This window comes from Lithohypha guttulata, assembly GCF_036872675.1.
Source record: "Lithohypha guttulata strain CCFEE 5908 chromosome Unknown scaffold_2, whole genome shotgun sequence".
In the NCBI taxonomy this organism is placed as follows: domain Eukaryota; kingdom Fungi; phylum Ascomycota; class Eurotiomycetes; order Chaetothyriales; family Trichomeriaceae; genus Lithohypha; species Lithohypha guttulata.
Window position 1 is genome coordinate 3,438,657 of NW_027042751.1, and position 22,996 is coordinate 3,461,652.

At 49.1% G+C, this 22,996-nt stretch overlaps 9 protein-coding genes across 9 annotated transcripts; 4 read left to right on the forward strand and 5 right to left on the reverse strand.

Annotated features, from left to right (window-relative positions):
* Positions 1-1,180: 1,180 nt before the first annotated feature.
* Positions 1,181-1,985, forward strand: LTR64_003358 (uncharacterized protein; the record flags this gene model as incomplete). The annotated part of the gene is made up of 2 exons (XM_064897716.1): positions 1,181-1,215; positions 1,274-1,985. 2 exons carry the CDS (start codon positions 1,181-1,183, stop codon positions 1,983-1,985), a joined length of 747 nt encoding a protein of 248 aa, XP_064756666.1.
* Positions 1,986-2,794: 809 nt separating this feature from the next.
* LTR64_003359 (uncharacterized protein) lies at positions 2,795-3,733 on the reverse strand (the record flags this gene model as incomplete). The annotated part of the gene is made up of 2 exons (XM_064897717.1): positions 2,795-3,618; positions 3,664-3,733. 2 exons carry the CDS (start codon positions 3,731-3,733, stop codon positions 2,795-2,797), a joined length of 894 nt encoding a protein of 297 aa, XP_064756667.1.
* A 1,026-nt stretch (positions 3,734-4,759) lies between these two features.
* On the reverse strand, positions 4,760-7,033 carry MUS18 (UV-damage endonuclease; the record flags this gene model as incomplete). The annotated part of the gene is made up of 2 exons (XM_064897718.1): positions 4,760-5,538; positions 5,584-7,033. The coding sequence occupies 2 exons, from the start codon at positions 7,031-7,033 to the stop codon at positions 4,760-4,762; spliced, it is 2,229 nt and encodes a 742-aa protein (XP_064756668.1).
* Positions 7,034-7,856: 823 nt separating this feature from the next.
* Positions 7,857-9,281, forward strand: LTR64_003361 (uncharacterized protein; the record flags this gene model as incomplete). The annotated part of the gene is made up of 1 exon (XM_064897719.1): positions 7,857-9,281. One exon carries the CDS (start codon positions 7,857-7,859, stop codon positions 9,279-9,281), a length of 1,425 nt encoding a protein of 474 aa, XP_064756669.1.
* Positions 9,282-10,129: 848 nt separating this feature from the next.
* LTR64_003362 (uncharacterized protein) lies at positions 10,130-12,086 on the reverse strand (the record flags this gene model as incomplete). Its single annotated transcript, XM_064897720.1, has 2 exons — positions 10,130-10,987; positions 11,040-12,086. 2 exons carry the CDS (start codon positions 12,084-12,086, stop codon positions 10,130-10,132), a joined length of 1,905 nt encoding a protein of 634 aa, XP_064756670.1.
* A 769-nt stretch (positions 12,087-12,855) lies between these two features.
* On the forward strand, positions 12,856-16,383 carry HRQ1 (ATP-dependent 3'-5' DNA helicase; the record flags this gene model as incomplete). Its single annotated transcript, XM_064897721.1, has 1 exon — positions 12,856-16,383. One exon carries the CDS (start codon positions 12,856-12,858, stop codon positions 16,381-16,383), a length of 3,528 nt encoding a protein of 1,175 aa, XP_064756671.1.
* Positions 16,384-16,750: 367 nt separating this feature from the next.
* Positions 16,751-18,577, forward strand: LTR64_003364 (uncharacterized protein; the record flags this gene model as incomplete). Its single annotated transcript, XM_064897722.1, has 1 exon — positions 16,751-18,577. One exon carries the CDS (start codon positions 16,751-16,753, stop codon positions 18,575-18,577), a length of 1,827 nt encoding a protein of 608 aa, XP_064756672.1.
* A 783-nt stretch (positions 18,578-19,360) lies between these two features.
* LTR64_003365 (uncharacterized protein) lies at positions 19,361-21,005 on the reverse strand (the record flags this gene model as incomplete). Its single annotated transcript, XM_064897723.1, has 4 exons — positions 19,361-19,395; positions 19,445-20,443; positions 20,465-20,627; positions 20,673-21,005. 4 exons carry the CDS (start codon positions 21,003-21,005, stop codon positions 19,361-19,363), a joined length of 1,530 nt encoding a protein of 509 aa, XP_064756673.1.
* A 792-nt stretch (positions 21,006-21,797) lies between these two features.
* LTR64_003366 (uncharacterized protein) lies at positions 21,798-22,925 on the reverse strand (the record flags this gene model as incomplete). Its single annotated transcript, XM_064897724.1, has 1 exon — positions 21,798-22,925. One exon carries the CDS (start codon positions 22,923-22,925, stop codon positions 21,798-21,800), a length of 1,128 nt encoding a protein of 375 aa, XP_064756674.1.
* Positions 22,926-22,996: the final 71 nt, after the last annotated feature.

Genomic DNA, 22,996 nt, shown 5'->3' on the forward strand with positions numbered 1-22,996 from the left:
GCAGATCAGAGGCCTGGCGGGTACACGACCTTGCAATCTGCCTTGTCTCTCCAGTATAGCGTCGATGCCTGCCAGGCAAGCAGATAAACGAGTATACGATTGCCCGCAATCTGCCTTGTCTTGGCACGGGTATTAGCCTTGGGTAGGTTTCACTCATGCGAGTGCGGATGCGATGCGGACTGACACGGCTCGCTCAAGGTATGGTTCTGTCCCAATTCCGCGGTCATGACGTGGGATATCCAGGGCATGTGTGGTCGAGTCAGCTTCCTCCTCTCAGATGTGCATTAAAACGGTGGAAGATGGAGATGGGCTTGTTGTGTCGCTGTCTTGCTTGCTATTGCTACTCATATGATCCTCATGCTTCTTGCGCCTCTAGCTGTGGCTCAAGGACATAGTATATGCTGTAGGAAGAGGCACCATAGTATTTAAATTGTGTTTCTTTTGCCCTGCTTTTAAAGTGGATAGACACAAGTAGTTCACTGAAACTGCAGACAGTCCCGGGTTTTGCTGTTCGACGAAGACCTTGTCGAATATGCCAAAAAGCTGGCGACTTGGTCTCTGTCCTTCGACACAATGTTTTAACAAGATACGCATAGCACTTGTGATCACAAGAACAACAATGTATGAGGTTAACAGGACTGATAAGAAGTGACGATGTCTGAAGGAGCACAGCTTGTGCGACTGCTTGGGCAGCGAAAACGTTGCGTATTGTGCAGTAACCGATATTGTATGTTTTATGTCTGAAGATAATGCTGGAAAGGCAGCGTGATACGAAGACAAACTTGCAGTATAGCATTTATCGTCTGAGGTCTGGTTCAGCATCGAAAGTAGACGTCAAATGGATAAAATGCAACTGATAGTTCCTGTCAGGAAGAAGCTGGCGACCAGTGCTGACCAACTTGGACCACCAGCAACCTTGTTATAGTTTCAATGATTCCTGCTTGATGTAACAAGAGCTCCACCACATTTCAGAATGACGCAGCCTGAGTCCATACAGGCGCCTCGGATTGAGCAAGCACCACCTACCAATACTGACAATTCGTAACTTCCAACTGCTGAACATCACGTCCAGGATCTTAATCGCGAACAACCACGATCTTATTGCGATCTCGGCAGCTACTTCGAAGGCGCACTACAGTTCTGGTTACGGCTTGATCAGACTTCGCGAAGTCAGTTCACCATGGCCTCAAGTTCAGGTCCAACCCATTTACTATAGTACGTCGTCCTGCATCCTCAGTCGTTCAAGGTCATGACCTGCTAACTTCCCTGTCAGTGCCTGTATAGCTCACGGCACCACGATCCTGAGCGAACATACTGCTCCAGGTACAAGCAGCACCAACGCCTCCTCATTAGCCTCCATCATCCTTCCCAAAATCAGTCACACCTCGCCTCAGAAACTCACATATACCCACGACAAGCTCTTCGTACATTACATCGCAGATTCGCCTTCTTCCTCTTCTTCTGGCGACGCGGAACTCTCATCACACGCCGCTTTGACCTACCTTGTGATCGCGCCCAGCGAACTCGGCAGGCGCATTCCGTTTGCCTTCCTCCTTGACTTGAAGAAGAAATTTCTCGCTGCGCATCCTCCTTCAAGCACGAACTACGGCAGTCTTCCGGCTTACGGCACAGCTGCTTTCAACAGCACTCTTAAATCACTCATTTCAACCTATAACGTTGCACCACCACAAGACTCTCTATCTGCAGCGCGCAAGGAGATTGACAATGTGCGCGATATTATGACAGAGAATATTGAACGAGTGCTTGAACGTGGAGAGAGGATTGATCTTCTGGTAGATAAGACGGATCGTTTAGGAGGAAGTGCGAGAGACTTCAGGGTCAGGTCAAGAGGTCTGAGAAGGCAGATGTGGTGGAAGAACGTACGACTGATGGCGTTATTGACGGTTGTCATTGTGTTCTTGATATACTTGTTCGTTGGGTTTGGATGTGGTCTGCCCAGTTTTCAGAAGTGCAGAGGGAAATAAGCAGGACAATTTATTAGGTCGACAATGAACGGAACACATATCCCTTCTGCAAGTAGAGGTGCGGCCAAACAGGCCGTCGCGTTGTTTCATACTTGTGAGCAGTATGGATCAACATCGTCCTTCCGACCCCAAAGATACTAAATTGCATGTTGGCGATGGCTACAGCGTTGACACGTCATTCAGTGTTTTGGGCGTTCGGCGAGTTCTATAGCAATACGATACATGAATACTTGGATATGTGGTTATCAACCTCTCGTCCACGGAGCCAGCTTTGTGCATTATTATCACATACTGTACTATGCCAATATTTGAGGAGAGACGAAAAGCCAACATTGCAAAAGCACTGGATATTGATCAAGAAGCAATAGTCGATCGAGACGACGACGAGGGATCGCTATCAGTGTACCACTGTACTGCAATGTGTCGATCCAGAGATCTCCTAATTCTTATGGCCCCGTCTTTCTGGGTGCTTGGCCGTTGAAGTTGAATATACTGCCATTTTAGTAAGTCCGAATCACATCTGATACGAACCCTGAATGTCAAATGTAGGCGCTCGCGGTCTATTAACCTATGTGCAATCCTGGCAATGACAATCTGTACGGCTTGAAAGAGACAAGGGCTGTGTGTATCATTTGAACTTTATTAACTTATTAGGTAGTAGTGGTAGTAGTGATATCTTATGTATACATCCCGACTCCCTTCATCGTCAATCATCATAACTCGTCAGATACTGTCGATTCAATCTTTCTCATTGTTATACAAGAGGGTATTTGTCACGGTAAGAAACAGTATGCAAGTGGCACGATTGTTTAGAATCGACCATCAGCAGTGGTTCTATCGTGGAAGGTACCCTGATTCAGGCCTGGCGTTGGTGCTTGATGCATGTGCTGGCCTTGACCAATAGCTGAGTGATTCTGACCGTAGCCTGGCTCACCATAGACTGGTGAGCCTGATCTGACGTGACCATAACCCTGTTCACCGTACTTGGGCTCAGGGTAGTGAGTGTTGTTGCCTAGAGTAGTGCTGGTCTCGTGGCTAGGTCTAACGGCGGTACCATGAGGCATAGCAGTCATGGCGCCGACAGTTTCCGCGTCCTTGGTGTGTCGGTTCTTGTTGCGTCGACCTCGCTTCCAGAAAGGTGTCTTGCCAGTGCCCGAGGTGTAGTTGTTGGATGGGCTTGGGCCGAACTTCTTCTCCTTCTTGTGGTGTCTGACCATCAGGATCTGCCAGACAGCAGACAGAAGGAAGAGGAAGATGGCAATGATGGCACAAGCGAAGACGACCCTGTTGAAGATGCAGGCTGTGTGTAGGCTCGAAGCATATGTCAAGTTCTCGCCGCTGCCAGCTCCGAATCCGTCACTACCGTAGCCACCAAGAGTTGAGGACGCTGAATCTCCGTCACCAAGCGGTGTTCGTACGAAGCCGTTGCAGCTGTTTGTACCCTCGCGTGTATAGTAGGCAACAGCAGCGAAGCATCCGACAAAGAGGATATCAAGGAAAGCGCCGAGGTAACCGAAGAATGATTTACCACCCAGGAAGAGGATGAAGACGCAGGCGAGAAGCGCGTACAGAGTCGCCGCACCTGTCATACCCTCGACGGCGAGCCATTTGTTGAGAATGCTGATGTTGCGATCTGCAAGTACCGAGAGGAAATAGGAGAAAAATCCCAAACAGATACCTGAGACGCAGAACTGGAGGATTCGAATGAAAAGGCCGCCGAAGCGGAGGAGTGCACCACCAAGGGCCATGTCAGGCTAGTAGGGGAGAGATATGAGTAGATGGTACGAGCGTGGCTAAGCGTGGCTGATGTGGTTGAAGCACAATCTTGAAGGGGAGGATCAGGTTATGTACCTTTCTACACAGCACACGACGTAATGAGTTTTCAATGTCGATGATGCATATGCTAGGGCGTTTGTTGACAAAACCTGCAGGTACTCAGCGCAGATCTCATGCCAGAAATTTCGCTACCTCGCGAATGACGTAGAAAATCACCGAAATGACCAGAAGCAAGCAAGGCAAATTTGATGCCGGCCCAGGTCAGCCAGTCGGATGTGATGGAGTCGAAGTTCATCAGCCACAGATGGCTTTGGTCTGAAAAGCTGAAAATACTGGTTGGAAGCACCGCGATGCCCACAAGACCGGCTATCTATGGATTGTGCTTGGCGGCCTTGACTTTCGGCGAAAGGTGACTTATTGCAGCCTCATGCTCCAGACCAGTCCAGATCCACAGGAAAAGTTCGTTGAGTTGCCCACACTTCCGAAAAGCTCGCCCAGGAAGTCAACACCATCACTCGCAATCATTGTTGTAGAGAGAGAGTTCGTAAACATGACGTAGCTGCAGCAGTCAAAATTCGATTGGCTTATTCTGGGGCAAGAGAGCAACGATCGATGGTGTTTGCTCATGTGTCCCCAAGCTGGTTTTGCTCGTGCACCATGTGGCTGGAACTTGTTTTTCCTGCGTTTGCAACGCCAAAAATCTTGCATCAACCAGCGCCACGACTACCTGCAGTGCTGCAATGCGCGCCACCACAGCTAGGAAGCAGTTACGATCGCGCGCATACCCGCTCGTCATGGATAAGAAGAGTACGGTACTCCAACAGTGCAGTTATTCTCCATCCTGTAAGCAATCAAGATTGAGCATTGCACAGACGGCACCCCTGTCGAACATTCTTCCAGTATTATCACCAAAACACTGTTATGAGATGTTTGTGAAGAAACTAGTAGCGCATCATACAATGCTCGAGTAGACAACACTGAACCTGTTCGATCGATGTTCAATCTTCGTCGTCCTCAGCATAATTGACTACGGCCTTCCTTGTGCCTCTTGAACTTTGCCTTTTTGACAATGTCGGCTTCGTAGTTGCTACTGACTTGGTTACCACTTCCTCGCCATCACTGAAATCTGGCATGCTCACATCGTCGTCGTGCTCGTCCTGCTCACTCGTGCTAGGCGTAGGCACAGCAGTTTTCGCGTTCTTCTTGGCCTTAGCAGCAGGACCTGCTCGGGCAGGCTTGGCTTTGGACGTCTTACTCTTGTCATAGACCGACTTTGTCTTTGCAATTTCAAGAGCAGGTGTCGCTCCTGTATCCGATGCACTCGCAATGGACGCATCTGTGCCATTCGGTGCATCAGCACTTGCCTCACGTGCAGCCTGCCATGCAGCTTTCTCCGCTCGTCTTTGCGCAGCCTTTTCTGCTGTTGTTTTGGCTTTCTCTGGATCCCGTGGCTTAACCTCACGTTTCTTTGGACGTAGCCACTCTTCGAAGCCTACGTGCCAGTAGACCCGGCCGTCTGGGCCACCCATTGCTACCTCGTCCTCTGGTATGATTGGAGGAGGTTGTGGTTCGGCCTCCTCTTCCATTTCCTCCTCAGCAGCTGCACCTTTCTTCTTTTTGGGTGTCTTCTTTTTTGGCGGCTTCCACGCCCTGTTCTCGTCGCTGCGAGTGTACGGCACGATATCACCAATCTTTTCATGACCAGGTAACCTCAATGTACGCATAACCTCAAAGACCGCCTGCTCTTTGTCCTTGGCCTCAATCATCAAGTCCATGTCTGGTGCGCACGGTGGTAGAGAGTAAACCCGTGGACTATGCTTACGTCGTTGTCGATCTGTGACAGCACCTGGACATGGTTCTGAATAATGCATCTTCTGTGTTATTCCCTTGCGAGTCCACGTTGCTTTGATGCGATCGTACAGATTCATAATGTCAAGTGTGCCCTCGCGCAATTTATCCTTGTCATACAGAATATTATTGTGATGATAGTCGAGCACCATGGGAATGTTGAGCTCTTCGCATACTGGAAGCAGATCGTGCACGGTATAACAAACGTCGTCGTTTTCAAGAACAAGTCTATTCTTGATGCCCTGAGGTAGTTTGAGGTAGTTTTCCCTAAACCTCTGAATTGTGGCCTCTTTATCACCGAAAACACCTCCCATATGCAAGATCATAACGGCATCCTTGTTGAGCTGCGGAGGTAATTTCAACAGATCAAGTAACTCGCAGTGGTACTCCAAGTCTCGAATCGCAGCTGTAATGACTTCAGGTCGAGGTGAGCCAAGCTGTGTAAATTGACCAGGATGTGTCGTTAAGCGATGGCCAAGCTCTCCAGCAACTCGTCCCGCTTCCGCCAAAGCCTCAGATGCAAACGGCGCGAGTTTGTAACCGTACACATCATGTGAAGCAAATGGAAACATCTCAGAGGACAAGCGCAGGAATTTGATGTTGTACCTGTCGTTCCAACGAAGCATTTTTGGGATATCGTTGGCGTTCGCTACACCTAGTGCTTCCACGTATGCTTGTCCCCGAGCGACATCCGCAGGTTGATCTTTGTCAGGTCGATTCTTCGTCGCGTGTTCGGGCTGCGAGGGATCTTTGAGAGGATGTCTATGCTCAAGGATGGAAGCTATGCGACAGGTCCGAGAGGAGAAGACAGGGGGTGTGGCTTGTCGTAGATAAGTGTTCAGACAGGCATAGCCCAGTCGACCTTTCCATGGTAGAGGTAAATAGGAACTATTGGCAGCAGGTGGTCTTGACATGGCAAGCTTGAGTTCTTCAGGATCCACCGTGTCATCTTCATCTGCTTCGGGATCGACCTCATCTTGAACTTCTGCCTTGACTGCCTGCTTCTTCTTGCTCGCAGGCTTCGCAGGTGGAGGCTTAGCAATTATGGCCTCGTCGACGTCGGAAAGGTCAGATAGCGGCGATTCCGAGTCCTCGGCCTTGATGTTTTGCTTGGACGGTGTTTTCACCACATCACCGTTGGTTGCAGCTTTCTGTTTCACGGTCCTTTTCACTGGCTTTTTCTTCTCGCGTGTCTCCGCGTCCGGAGAGGACAACCGAGCATCGGGACCATCCTTGATGTCCGGATTCTCATCGGGGTTCACGTCGACGTTTTCTGCGGGTGGTGGCTGCCCTCGTCTGGTACTAGCTCTTCGAACAGGCGCAGGCGGCTTTGAGAAAGCGATGGACGCAATATCTGTAGCCAGATGGGACAAGGAAGGAGCTATGGTTTGCTCCTGGGCCTCGGATCGCTTTCTCTTGGCCATACTGAAGGGTTTGTTGTAACCGGGAAATCTTGAAAGCCTCCCACTCAAGCTTGCTCCTTGATATTGGGACAAACAAAGAGTCCGTGTTGAGGCTCTGTGCAATATTGAGATCGACTGGAGCTTGCCAGTATTCAGAAACCTTACTAGCATTCGTTTGATGTGAAGTAGTAACAATTACACTCTGGAAGCCATCTGCACAGAAAGGGCATTGAAGTCAGTATGAACGCCATCGTCAATGCTCAGCAGCTAAAGTCGCGGTAGAAATTTGGTCGCGTTATTGCATGGACGTCATAGACGTGAAGATCGAGGATGAGCAGACGAACACGATCCGGCCTCCTGATTCGCCTGCTTGTCAGTTGTCTCAGATCTGAACATTGCTCGCCTATTCACCTTGTTTGGCCAGCACATATATGTGGCCATGTTGGGGCGCGAAATTGTGCTTGTGTGTGTGGTCACGTACAATTAAAGAGATGACCTGCCAGTCATGCCGTTGGTCGGGACAAACACAGCATCTCCAACTTGGAATGTTGCTGTCTAGACCTCTCGTGACGAGCCGAAGACTCCTCGTTTGGCCGCACGTCCTTTCCTCATGGCGGTAGGTGGTTCTTTCGTGGCAATTTCGGGAATGAAGCAGTATCAAAGTACGTTGTTCTACGCCTCGAAGGTTTCATCGATCAATATTACAGTAGACACCCTAACATATTTATTCAACGAATACGCCATCCACCTCCTATGTTCTTATGGCCGAGTGACGCGGCAGAAGAAGTAACACAAAGCTAGTCATTATCGCCCAGATTGAGATCTGGTCTGCATACCGTCCACAATGCTCGAACGATTCAAGCGTAAACTATCCCGGTCCAAGTCCGTTGGTAACACTCTAGAGTCGGACTATGCAGATTCAGGGCACAAAAGCTCGTTGACTCTGTCGCCTTCGGATGAACAGTTGATAAACAAGCTGAAATTTGCTGATGATACAAACCTGGAAGACAAGCCACCTCGAAGGCTCAATCCATCTATTTATAGCCACGGCTCTGTGGCTACAACATCGTCGGAAAGGACAATCTTCAACAACGTTGATAAGGGCATTCTATCTTTACCGACAGAAGTTCTGCTGACACTCCAGAAATATATCACTCCTAGCAGTGAGGTTGCTTTGCGGCATGCTTGTGCTCGATTCCTCCATCTCTTTACCTTGCCGTCATTTTACTTATCTGGAGATGATAAGTTCGAATGGCTGTGTCTGTATGAGAAGGACCAGGACCCTGATGAGCTCGATCAGCTGGTTTGTGGACTGTGTAAGGAACGTCATGTGAAAGCCACTTTCCCAGCTGCTGAGAGGAAATTATCACCAGCTGAACGCGACTGCCGTCAGGTCTGGCTTTGCCCGCACAAACACCTGGGCTACCAAAAGACTCTTAAAGACATCAAAGCTGGGCACGAAGCACCATTTAAATCACAATCGTTGGAGTCCTGCTCACGATGCCGAGAAGTGATCCGAAGCCGGTCGGTAGCTGAACGACCAGAAAAAGGCACCGCCGCTACTGACCTAGACAGCCCGAATGCGGCATCTCTTCTGATCACCAAGATCGCACTCTTACAGGCACCGGCCCCGAAATATAAAGACAGAACCTCGAGTGGTGGTACGATGTATAAAGAAGTGTTTGCTGTTAAAGACGTCGCAGCTGCGCTGTGTGCTATTGACCTTCCTGTATGCAACCACCTCCGGTTAAGCGACCAATACCTGCTCAGCAGATTTTGCAGATCTTGTATTAACACGCAGAGACTTCCTCCTAATGTCAGAGGGCCACCATGCATATCGGAACAGAAACGAGATGTCGGAGATCCTGAATATCTGGGCAAATGCAAACAGTCGTGCTACACACGTGGCTGTAAAACAAAGTTCATGTTTCAGAGCCGTGAATCACTGTCTCCCGATGCATCTGGACGAAGACAAATTTGGCTTATTCTTGCTATTTATCGTTGGCTGGGGCCCCTCCAAAGTGAGAATAGAGACAGCCACTGGCTTGGGCATTCGGTGCCACATCTTGCTAGGACCGAGATGCGTCAGAAGTGGGAAGCATCGGAGAAGGCGAGAGGGAATCGAAAACCAATGCCGAACTGGTCAATATGTCTGCTGCATCCTGAAGACCCAAGCGTGAGGACCACTCAAGTGTTTGTGCCTTATCAGCCAAATTCTGCGAGTGTGGAAGATGCATTGAAAGGTGTTATTACCAATATGAGAAAGTGAAGCAGTATGATCACGATGATACATATTTGAAATCTGAAATTGCTTGAACAGAATTGCGGATTTCGCTTGGGCATCCGCCACAAAACTTTCACTATGCCTAGCTGCAGAGGCAGGACGCACGATGCTATCGGACTCGGTCGTTTGCAAAAGACGATCTTTGGGACGAAGAGAAGATGCAAAGAAGATCGCAACGCGTAACTTGGTAGAGTAGATACGAAGCCGACCAAGCGACTCCACCTTCTTCCCTCCTGGTCGCAGGTTCTAATGTCCACAAATCTATCAAAAAAAGGTCAAAAAAACTTATTCACCTCGAGCTGTGAACAAGGAAACTGGTCTGATACTTCGTGTGATACGACTGATAGAGGTAGTGAATTTTGAACGACTAGTTTATTAACACAACGGAGGTTTCTCTGGTGCCAGCGAGCTCGATTGTTCGCTTTGTCCTGCCAGGTCCAACCCCCACACCAGCCGGGGCTGGTGTGCTGTGATTGAGGAGCAATTTTGTGGTATTGTGTATAAGAGGGAAAATAAGTGCGCACGTGGAGGCGTGGCGCACTGAACGTTGCGGGCGTGAGTGATAATCGAAGTGAAGGGAACAACAGCAGGAGGGGCATGTCACTCTCTGCACACGTGAGAAAATTACTCCACTTCTGGTTGGCTGCAGAAATACTTGCAGTACTGAAGGATCGTTCTATGCAAGAGGTCGGCTACATAAGGGCGAGTTATTTCAATGATCGGGAGATATTGAAGGTTCTTAGGGTCAAGAGGAAAATCAAGATCACTTACGCTAATTTGACAGCACCAAACAGTACATTCATACGCCCAATACATGTAATGCTTGCAATCGCTCACTTCAACACAACACTCTCCCATACAAGATCCTTTCCTCGCTCCTTGACAATTTCACCTTCCATGGATCCATGCACATAAGCCTCTCCCAGAATCCGATACGCACCCTCTCCTTGCACCTTGCGAAGGACATACAGGACACGTGCACCTTCGAAAAGCCAGCATTCGTCTCCAGGTTGCAACACCCAAGGACCGAGTCCGTAGTAACCAGTCCTTGTGACGAAAAAGCAACGTCCTTTACAGCCAAGACTGAGGTCATACCAATAGGAATTGGCCTTCCTGATAGTCATTTGGTTGTCCTCGCGTTCTGAATCGTGGCTACCAGCTTCTCGGCCCAAGGTCTGGTCACGAACACTGCGAAAGGCTTCGAAGCTGGCTCTGTGTTTTGAAAGGTCGTTCTCTGCTCGTAAATAGTCCGCGAGGCCAGTGCGTAGAGTTAGACTGATTGCGTCAGTTCGTTCAGGAGCCTCGTATCGGCTGGGAGTGTCAGTATTGGCAGGAATATCCAACACAGCGTCGAGAGTCTCGTTGACGACGTTGTCAGGCTTGAGCGCCTCCTTGACATTGTCGACATCGTACATAGCTCCGTCAGCAGAGAATTTGTGTCTGATAATAATGCTATCAACGTGTATTCCTCGAACGATGCATACACTACCCTCAATCACTGGCGCATAGAGACCTGTAAATGTCTTAGCCTCGGGACCTGATGTTCTGAAATAGAAGTCGGGATAGTAGCCTAGTGAATTCTGGATAATATCCATATCCCATCTAACTACCCACGAAGGTATGTCGGCGTTGAGGCTCTCTTCATCATGTTCAATTGCCGAGAAGAGCTTGACGCCTGCTGTAGGAAAGACCTGGTACAAGTCAGCAACACTTTCATCCGACAACAGTTCGGCATATGCATACCGCTACTGTGAACTCGTGGTAGATTTCCAGCATAGACTTTTTGTAATCTGGCTTGATAATTGGCACTGAGATGCCGGCATCAGTGTTTGTCTGTAGCAGTGGATGACCTAAGAAAGCATAGATGTGGTCGTGTGCATTGCTGCACCCCAAACCCTTGGCATGGCTGAGGAAGTCGACTATACTGTAGTCTGGTACTGACTGATCGTGCCGCCACTCGTTATCTCTCCAGTTCGACCAATCTGAGTGTATAGTTAGCAGCGAGATACCTGCACTGCTCTGAAGCTGCGGCGCACACCGCACGACCCATCTAGCAAGATGCATTGTGTGACGGTAGTCCATTGCTGCATCAGCCCAGTGAATTGTGGCATGTTTTGCGACGCCTGTCTCTTGGCACACCCATGCACGTTTGAACCATTCATTCTGCATGAGCTTGCCGAAAGCAGGCCAACGAGGATCGGACAAGACAGGATCGTCGTCGTTCAGAATCGGCATGTCGTTGACACTGGCGAAGCCGGCCCTTCTGAGTGTGTGATCATGGAGTAGCGCTATTGTGTGACCGGCTACCTCTTCTGAGCCGCCAGTCATGCACACCAATACGTCTGAAGCGTGACTGTAGATTCTGTTCATGAAGGCTACATGGTGTGATTTTTCATCGTCGTCCTGCTGATTAATACATATCGCATCTGCCCACACGATACGGGGACGATCGCTATGTCGAACTCGCGTGAACACTGATTGTAAACTCTTCGTGACCCACAACTGCCGCCCATTGCACTCAATCGACGTCCAGTACTCATCGCTGTTCGTGGGGCCCCAAACATACGAAAGAGCTTCATATTCAGGCTGAAACTCAAGTTCGTGTATCGATAAGTGAATCCTTACAGGATCATTCTGCGAGCCCGGAAGTAGGTGGACAAGACGTATAGCGTATCCTTGAATCAACTTGAGGTACAGGATATGGTCAGCGTTGGATCCAGGAAGAGCAGCTTCTGTTATTGTGTCTTCTGTAAAAGCACCAGCGGCGATCTTGGTCACTGGTTGAGCCATAGCTGAGACGGTCCTCACGTCACAGACTGTTCGTGGTTGTAAAGGAGAAGCACAATATCGCTGTCGTTAGGTATCGTGCTATCGAATAGGTTTGGATATCAATTTTGCATTACCAAACAAGCTGGCGGCACAAATAGTGCGCTGATCTTCAGCAAAGGTTGTTTACCCTTCGCATCTTGAGCTGTGACGGTGTATCTACCATGCATCTTTGGCGAAACTTCGGAGTTCGCGCGTCTTCTACTTACCAACGCATTGATTCGATATAGAGACTGTCTTCCGACCACTCGTTGCAGCGCATACCCCGACGTAAGCGAAAAACTGGCCAAGCAATTATGGAGAAGGGAGGCTGCAACATTGGGAGGACGACCTGAGTAGGTGTGCTTGCTGCGCTTGTTACCACTAACCCTGGCACTGCACAAGTCCCGAGTGCCTTCAGAAAAGTAATTGCAGGAACACTCGGGTGTCCCGCACTTTTCTGAATGCTCTCCATGATTCAGACTCTTGACAAGAATTCCTGTACGTAACCCCTCTGCGGCAGCGGCAGAACAAAGTCTTTCTGCCACAGTTCGAGCGAATCCGCACTTCTCAAAGGTAGAGTAATTCCAGAGCAACGGCAAGCGCATTTCTAGCGTGTACTTTTCGCGTCTAGAGACGCGGACCAATCCTGACTACGTCATCAATCCTAGGGCTTCGAGAAACATTGATGGCTGGCTAGACAATGGATTTGCCGCTCTTGTCCAGATGCTCAGCATGAATGCTGCATCCTTTCATGGCCAAGCTACAAGCAGCCACTGTCTCAAATGTTCCAGTCAATCGAAAGCGCAAAAGAAAACACAATGATGAACTCACCGACTCAACGGCGGTGGAAGTTGGCAATGAGACCACCATAGCAACCACGACCACAACTGTTCCCACAAAGACAGACGATGGAGGTCAGAAACCACGTAGAAGCAAGGGCACGAAGAAACCACCTCTGCTGAAGAGAAACTCCTCCTCCCTGAACCTTGTCGAAACGAGTATTACATGGCCAGACCACTTCACTTATCTAGCTGCGCTGCATAAAGCGTTAAATATTGTCTACACTTTCTGCTGTACAAGGAAGCACTTTGCGACTACGTGGGACAACATCAAGTCCACTGTCGAAGGTCACATTAAGAGACCTTTGGTAGTCGAAGATGTTGCTCAGGTCAAAGCGCTCATTCCTCGAGCCGTGAACTTTCTGTACGTGGACGAGGAACAACTCCTTACCGCCATTCGGGGTGAGAATGAGGATGTCAGCGCTGGAAACACAGATGCATACGAGCGTGCTGTCGTCGAGCAAGCGGAGAGAGACCGTCGGAGAAGGTTGGAAGAAGCTCAAGAACTGCTCTTGTTTGAATTCGTGGATGGCGACTTGAAAAGGCAGGTGGTCGATCCAAAGACTGGCCAACCTACAAAGGCGACCCAGAAGCTTCGAAACGAGGAACTCAAGATGCCCGTCTTCAGCCAAAAATCTATGCTCAAGCTGATTGAGAAAAGAAACCTGAAGTTCACCTCCGCTGTCAATGCATATTTGAACCAATGTGCTGCTGACAGTGAGGACGCTGTTGCCAAAATACTCAAAGAGAAGGACCAATACATCCCCTTGTCCTCCGATGACAAAGTGAAGACTCCTGCTCCTGAATCCACTATCCCTAAGGTCATCCCGAAGGATCGCAAGGCAATATCCGACATTGTGAAAGAGCTGACGGAGCAAGAGTGGTATGTCGGTCAGATCGTGCCTGATGGTCATCGTGTCTTTGACCCACAACCTCCGGTCTATGGAGAGCTCAACTTCACGCTTTCGCAGAGCTTGGTCAATGCTCTGTACAATGTCAAAGGGATCTCTCAACTGTACTCCCATCAAGCGGAGGCGATCAACAATCTCCTCGATGGCCACAATGTCATTGTATCTACCTCAACCAGCTCAGGTAAATCTCTGATTTATCAGATACCCATGCTGCATCAATTGGAACTAGATTCAGAAAGTCGCGGCATGTACATCTTCCCAACTAAAGCTCTTGCGCAAGACCAGCGCCGGAGCATGAAAGATCTACTAACGTACTTGCCTTCTTTGGAAAATGTCATGGTTGAAACCTTTGACGGAGACACACCTATGCAGGAAAGAAACATTATTCGTGACGAGGCAAGGATTATCATGACTAATCCAGATATGCTACACATCACAATTCTTCCACAGGAAAGCACATGGCGAACTTTTCTGAAAAACCTCAAGTACGTTGTGGTCGACGAGCTACATGTGTACAACGGCCTTTTCGGAGCTCATGTGGCCTTCATCATGCGCAGATTGAGAAGGATATGTGCCGCGGTAGGAAACCGAAAAGTCAGGTTTATCTCCTGCTCAGCTACTGTATCAAATCCTGAAGAGCACATGAAGATCATTTTTGGTGTCGATAAGGTCAAGCTCACAGACTTTGACGGGTCTCCATCTGGTAGGAAAGAGTTTCTTTGTTGGAACACTCCTTTCAAAGATCCTGGTGATCCAACTTCGGGTCGTAGTGATGCTTTCGCTGAGACTGCAAGGCTGATGTGCAACCTCATCATCCGAGGAGTAAGAGTAGTCACTTTCTGCCGGATCCGTAAGCAATGTGAGGTTCTGCTTGGCGCTGTCAAGGCGTACTTCCAGGAGATAGAGCGTCCCGACTACATTGCTTTGGTAATGGGTTATCGAGGCGGCTACTCAGCACAAGATCGTCGCAGGATAGAGTCGGAGATGTTCGGTGGCAAACTTCGTGGCATCATCGCCACTACCGCTCTTGAGCTTGGTGTGGACATAGGTTCACTGGACGCTGTGATTACTATGGGCTTCCCATATACTATTGCGAACTTACGACAGCAATCTGGTCGAGCTGGTCGCCGTAACCAAGACTCGTTGTCTTGCTTAGTTGGAGATTGCTTCCCTGTTGACCAACACTACATGGCTAATCCGGACGAAATCTTTACCAAACCAAATTGTGAGCTACAGGTAGATTTGAGCAACGATCTTGTGATAGAAGGTCATGTTCAATGCGCAGCTTTCGAGATGCCTATTCAGCCAGAGGACGGCACAGACAGTCAATACCTTGGCAAAACTCTAGCCGAGATCTGCAGCTCGCGACTTGTAGCTGACTCAGATGGGCTAGGTTTCTACCATACACATCCTCGCTTCCGACCCCTGCCCAGCAAGCACGTCAATATTCGAGACACAGAGGACGATTCATATGCTGTGGTCGACATCACACACGGCCGTAATATTGTCCTCGAGGAAGTCGAGGCTTCTCGTGCAAATTACACGCTCTATGATGGTGGTATATTCCTGCATCAAGGTCGTACCTATCTGATCAAAGACTTCTCACCAGCCAACAAAATAGCTCGAGTACAGCTCGCTAAGGTTAATTGGACCACTCAGCAACGAGACTTTACCGATGTCGACCCTATCGAGACCGAACAGGTTCGACGTATAACGACTCTCGACAATCCAAACAACCTAGTCCGAGCCTATTTCGGTCGCATCAAAGTGCACGCCGTAGTATTCGGCTTCTTCAAACTCGATCAGAAGCGCCGCATCCTAGACGCGGTTGCAGTCGACAACCCACCCATAGACATTATTAGTCGCGGTTTATGGATCGATATCCCAACCTATGCACTCGACATCCTGAAGTCAAAGCGTATGAACCTTGCAGCTGGCATCCATGCCGCAGAACATGCAATGATGTCTCTCATGCCACAGTTCGTGGTAAGCATGCCTGGAGATGTGCGCACGGAATGCAAGAATGCACTCAAGGAGTTCGGGAAAAAGGAAACTCAACGCAAACGACCTGCTAGACTTACTTTCTACGATGCGAAAGGCGGACCAGCCGGGATGGGCATTGCTCAGAAGGCATTTGAGTTTATTGACCTCCTTGTCGAACGAGCGGTTGACCGAGTCGGAGCCTGTCATTGCACTGAAGGCTGTACAGAGTGTATCTGTGACGAACGTTGCAAGGAGAAGAACGTCATCATGAGCAAAGCAGGCGCTGAGGTGATTCTGAAAAGCTTGATCGGAAGGGAGATCGACATCGATGCGCTACCTGAGGGCGAAGAGGAGAGGGTGCCGGCTGGGGTTGAGACAATTGTTGGGGCCGTCGAGGTTATGGGAAGAAATGGTAAGAAGATTGATGAGACGGAAAAGATTCGAATTAAGCGGGAAAAAGGAGATGACGAGTTGATTGTTATTAAAGATGAGGACGGAGAAGAGAATCATTTGAGTCTGTATGATATACAAGAGAATAGAGGATAGATACCACGACGACGTCTTCAATACAGCAGTTGTTAGTCTGAATGGCTGTGCTCGACAAAAGTACACTGAAGTTACCACCAAACAGGAAAGGCGAGTTCGAGAGACATTGCGCTTCTACTGGTCTGTACTCCGAACAATATAGCTAATACCTCACCAAAATTTAGCTTAGAACGACATACAACGTACCGTACCCCGCCTATCTCAAACTTTACGAGAATCCTACGACGACACATGGCACAACACAAGATTAAGTAACCTTCACAGCTTCTCGAAACTTGAGGAGTCTCTGTTACTGTTTCATCCTTCAACAGACATAGGCTTTCCTTCCACGAATCTCACCATCACATGGTTCCGCAATGTCTTTAACATGGCAACATCAATAGCAGCAGACATCTTCAATCACCACAACTACGAGCCTCTACAATACACTCCCTTCGCAGATTCCACAAAATCCATCCGCGTCCTTCAAATCAAGCCATGCGAAACTACGACCTCAATTCTCGAATGCACGCTCATTCAAGTCAGATTAACCAGCAAATATGTTTGCCTATCGTACATGTGGGGTACAGACAATGCATCGCATCCCGTCCTCATCAATGGCCAGCTGCTGTACGTGCGGGATAATCTGTACGCTTTCCTGCAGCAGGCGCGAAAGAGTTTGACGGACTCTGCAGCGATACCAGTATGGATCGATGCTGCATGTATTAATCAAGATGACTTGGCTGAACGAAACGCTCAGGTCGCGATGATGGGTGATATTTATAGAGGTGCGTTTCAGGTTGTGATTTGGCTGGGTTGTGGTGACGCGAGGCTTGGGAGGGCGATGGAGTTTGTCATTAAGGTTGGTGCGCTTTACTCGACGATATGTGCGCGTCAGTATGGATTTGATCTGAATGATCGAAGCTGGCCGGTTGCTCCTGATGTGATACTGCAGGCGCTGGAGATTGCTGCGGGAACGGCGGAATCTGGCTCTGAATTGACGAGTGCGGAAGTGTGGGAGCGGTGTAGCATGATCCTCGAAGCTTTTGTATCTCTACGATATTGGTCTCGGATGTGGACTGTACAGGAGATTGTTCTTGCTTCGAACGTCAAGATATGCTATGGCGAGAAGATCGTGCCTGAGGCGTGGTTTCAGATCATTCTGTATGTCGTTCAGCATATGCCGATGGCCAGTAAAGAACTGGGACCTGGTGATCCCACAAGATCACCGTGTTGTGTCAGCCTTAAGCTGCGCGAAGAGGTATCTCGCTCGGGAGGAGTGCAGGTGAACATGTTCCACATGCTGAGAAAGTTCCGAGGTCACGAGTGTACGATGCCACAAGATAAGATATATGCCTTGCGTGCTCTGGCATCGGATGGAAGTGCCATACCTGTTGACTATGCTGGGAGTGGTGGTATGTTATTGGACGCACTATTTCGACAATCATCTCCGCAATGCCCAGCAATCGACGGCGCTTATTTGGTGAAGACGCTGGGCATGAAGCATAATGACCTAGAGCTTCAGCTCAAGGCTTTTCCCATTTCGCAAAAGTGGCAGGAAACTCCCCTAGACATTGGGGTGTTTCGACAAGACGAGCAAGATCGTGACATATGGTACATCGACGGAGCACTGGTCAAGCGTTCACTGGCTGCTATGCAAAGTGAAGCCTCACTTAAATGCAAGCTTTTCAACAATGCAAGATCCAGGCACGATCACGACACAATTGCGGAGTCGGGAGATATTGTAGCACAAGTCCAAGGCTTGGGAATATTTATCGTGTTTAAAGGACCAGAAAGTATCAGAACTTTACCTGACTGGGCGAATACTAGCATGGTCAATACTTTTTTGTCCACATGCTCATTTAGGAATATATATCACCTTCACGAGAAATCGACCTATACTGCAAGACCGTGTGAGTATAGACTTCCCCGAGGCGCATCGAACAAGACGCCTATGCTGCTAGAGCAAGCAGAGTTGATGCTCGTGGAAGAGGCACGGAAATTCTTGCATTTGGCAAATACGTCGTCTGGTTGGAAAATGGTCCTGAACTGGCAGTGCTTATTAAGCTTATGGGATCTTACTATACACCGGCCGTGGCTTCTCGTCGAGGACAATGTCGGAGCTGAGGCTAAGGAAGAATGGGAGGATGCAATTGCAAAAGCAAAGACGGACAGACCTGCTCGTCGAATTCTCAACGAACCGCCACGGCGCTAAAGATGCGTTCTTCAGTTGCCGGTGACAGTCAGTCATATCTGATGCACTGTTTCTTAGGCCCTCAAGGAGACAAAACGAACAGTCGCGACTGAGCAGGCAGCAAACATTGAGAACGAGAAGAAACGAATAAAGCGTCTTCTGCATTCCAGGAAGGAGGAAACTCAAGCTGGGAAAGTCATGCGTTGATTCTTCGAGCCACCCTAATACGGAATGCGGGAAGCAACTACTCCGTACTCCTGGGACAGGAAATTGCGGGCATTCGGAGCTCATCCTGGGCCGAGATCAGTGAACGACAGCGCAAATCAGGGTAGGTCCTGACTCTCGGAGCCCATCAACTTTCATTACCGATCACTTTCTTTGGAGCACTTCTTTCTGCCAGCAGGTGTTAGTAAGGTCAGGAATCCTTACTTCTTGAACCACCTTATCCCCCGCGTCTCGTCAAGGTGATGTTCGCTTGACATTCGTACAGGCTGATAGACCAGCAACTATAATGACAGCGGCAGAAGGGTCAAGAGATTGTCTGAGTACAGTGGTCGTGACATTCCGTCTCATAGGGGTTTCGAGCGAAGAGAAGCGATTAGAACTTTCGACTATGTGGTGAGTGGACGGCACGAGCACGTGCATACTTTCCACAAGCCTGTCAGGGAGACCAAGGTTTTAGGTAGTACTGGACTGCCAAACTCATGCTAATATCACCTAGAAAGAAACAAGGAGGATGCAGGTCGATATGGATTGGGTGGTTCGTCAAAAACATGACACATAAAGGCTGCGTCCGAAAGGTCGTCACAGCCCATCAGATTCTGGAGGTCCCACGTAGACTAGACGCACGTCAGCAATCCCAAAGTGAAAGGTCACTCATCCACTTACCTTTTCTAGCGAAGACGATATAGTACACCATGCTCAACGCCAGTAAGCCCACGAACACAACAGACGCGTAGTTCATGCTGACTATCGTCACAGGTAATGCAGCAGGCATGCTGAAGAGGACAAGCTGGAATGCGACCCATACTACAGCAATCGCGTTGAACAGAAACCCGATAGCGCTGGGTAGCCTCCATTGTGCCTGTCTCACGAAACTGCGACCGCCGAAGAGACTGATTGCGATCGGAATGCCGTAACTAGCAGCGAGCGCAATGACACCTGTCGAAGCAAACGCCGTGAATGCGCTCGAGCTTCCGAGATTGATCAGGCCAAGCAACATCTGAACCAAAGTCACCAGTGCCAGTGCGAAAATTGGAGTATCGATCACAATCTTCGACCATATCCAGGAGAGAGGGATTGCGCGATCACGAGCGAATGCCCACGTCGATCGAGATGCTGCGGTAGTGATGGATATGCTGCAGAACAATGCAACACCGAGGACGAAAAACATAAGAGCCAATCCACTTCCGGGAGAGCCCATCACCGTGTGAAAGATGAATGGTACTGCCTGAGCCAAAGGTGCAGCCAGAATGTCCTCCAGTGGAGGCAGAGTGAAGCATATGGGAAGAACAAAGAAGAGACCAGCAACGAAAGATATTGGAATGCACCAGCTCATCGCCCTAGGCACGTCAATTGCTGGGTGGGTGGTCTCTTCAGCCATCGAGGTGATCATGCCGATTGCAGCATAGGTGTATGCAGCTGGGAGGAGACCGATGAAAAACGTGAATCTGCCCCATCCCGAGAAACTCTTGTCGTAATGTCCCAAAGCATAAGCTGCACTGTGTCGGCCAGCGCCAGCCTTGACTGACAAGGCAATCAGGACTATCAAGATTGTGACGGCATTCCAGGCAGATGCCACAGTGTCGACATAGGGAAGAATGCGATTGCCAAAAGCCACAATCAGGAAGACGCCCAAACAGATCGCGTAGAAGATGAGCAGTAGCTCTCAAGCTGTTGCCTCCCAACCAGGATGATACATGGTCGCAGTTCCTGCAATGAGAGCGGCGAATCCGAAATTGACAGAAAGACAGATGGTCCAATTTCCGATGATCCACGTCCATCCTGTGATGAAAGAGAGCAGAGTACGGAGCTTGCCACCAGATGGAAGAAGCTGATAGGTGAAGTAATACTGTTCTTGTCAGTCCTGTGACACAATGTCGCTGTGCAGACTTACCGGGCCTGCAGATGTTGGAAACTTAGAGCACAATTCTGCCAGCGACATGAAAAGACATTGATTCAGAATAGAAACCACAATCCAACCGACAAAGTAAGATAGCTGACCTCCGCCATAAATTGCACTCGTCAGCGCAGTGCCCTCGCCGAACGGAACTGCAGTGATTGCCAGACTCTGAAACAAGATGGTAGACATCGAACGGTTGCGTACCAATTCAGGCACGTATCCCAACTGAATAAGGTCGGGGTCTCGTTTGCTTGCATCGTGTGCTGAACCATCGACGTGCATGAAGTCCACCCGCTCCTCATCTTTCTCCCTCGAGAGCCGCGACATATTGCTGGTGAGGATGGCCTATAGCGACGTGTCGGCTCTGAATGATCGCTGGCTCTCCCAGTGTGAGGGACTGCTTGATACACGCTGAGTACAGCTGAGGAAAAGGCGGTTGAGGTTCGGCTGTCTTCAAGAGCCAAAATGGTTCCCACCTTTCTGTTCAACTGGCCTAGCGTGGTTGAACTGCCTTTGAATCACACCCAAAACCTACAGGGTGGAGACTCAGTTCATACACATCTTGTTCAGTCACTTACATGGTCCGGCCAGGGATCTGTAGGTCTTTACACGAACCAATCTGTTGGAGTTTTGTAAATAATGACCTGACTACCCAAAGGCTAGAGCTTCGCCGAGCTCGAATATTGGCTTTCTCATCGAGGCTAACGCATGTCCGAACGTCGAGATATCGTCATGCTCATTGGTCACTGGGAGTTGTCGTCCTCTTTCATGGCGACGTTAAGCTTTCGACTATTCAGCCTCTTCCAAATCAAATAGATCACAAGATTTGCGGGGATCTCCAGTTGCGCTAACGATGGAGCTTTTAAGCTTCTAATGCTGAGCTTGTCAAAGCTTGGACATTTGTCAAATGTTGTCAGTCAACCTCGATACAATCGATCCATACATGGAATGGTCGACTACTAATGCTTCATCGCCCTACTCGTATCTGCTACTGAAACCTGTAGAATATGGCAGATAAAGGCAGATAACTCAATGAAGACTAGCTCTTGCTATCGTGAGCTGCTAAGCTGTACGGTATATGTACTCTAACATCTTAATTTGTGCAGGTGTATCCATCCTCTATATCACCAACTTCTCCAACTCTTCAGATAACTCCTTCTCCTTACAACTATACATATAACAAAACTGAGCCTCGCCCCTTCCCCGACTATTCGTATGCACGAGCACCATCTCTTTCCGCTCGAGCCGTCCACGTTCGCCCCCCTCCGCAACATCGATCAGCCCTTTTCCAAAGCACTCCCTTGACGTAGTTTGCGGTATCTCAATCTCATGTCCTTCATTGGTAAGTCGTAGGCTCCATGTGCGTGTGCTGAAGAACGCTTTCAGTACATGCCATTCGTCGGTGTGGCAACCTGGACAGGTACGTTGAAGTAATTCCAGTTCGATTTCCATCTCTAGTTCGGTTGAGGTGCTGATTGCTTGCCTCAGCAAGCGTCCTAATGAGAAGGTTTGAAGCGGTTTCTGAGGCCTGCATTCCTGACAGGTGACGAGTAACGTTGTTTCGGCTTCGGTTCTGTTGACAGCGGCTTTGTCGTAGTCTTCTGCTAGCCATGCTTGGATGTGTTTGCAGTCCTTGGCTGGATCGTTGAGTCTATCGTTCCAGAAGGTATTGGATGTTATCTTGGATGGCCCCTTGCAGCTTTCAGACCCCTGCTGATCTGTCCTTGGTGCCTGTTCACATTGTTCTTCCGGCTTTGCTTGGTTGCTTCCAGCGCAAAACGTCGCAATGTTCGACGAAGGTTTCGCGGAGAGATAGATTCTCCGGTCGGTGTTGACGACGACTTTGAAACGACCAATGGTCTGTTGCAGGGCACGGAGATGATATCCAGTTTCATTGGTAAAGCGGTCGCTGATTAAAATGGTCTTATACACGCCCTTTTTGCCAAATTTGTCAAGATATGTGGCGAGATTGTCGATGTCTTGCCTTGAGTTGAGTACGATCTTGGCATTTTGCAGTAGTGCGAAGTTGATTGTGTCAATAGAGGCAAAGTCTTTGGAAACCGTGAGAGCGGACAACGGCTGCCATCTTGACGGGGAGATACCATGCCTCCTGTAGACACACAGAGCTGAGTCGATTGCTTTTGAGTTTATTGGCGGTGATTCTGAGCCATATCGGACAGTGGCATCTTCGAAAGCGAATGCCAAGACCTGGGCACGCAGCTCTTCCGGAAAGGCTGACCACGACATCTTGGGAGCTTTTGAGGTACTAAGATGTAGTCTTGTAATTCGCGAGATGTCGTAGGCTTATTGACTCTCAT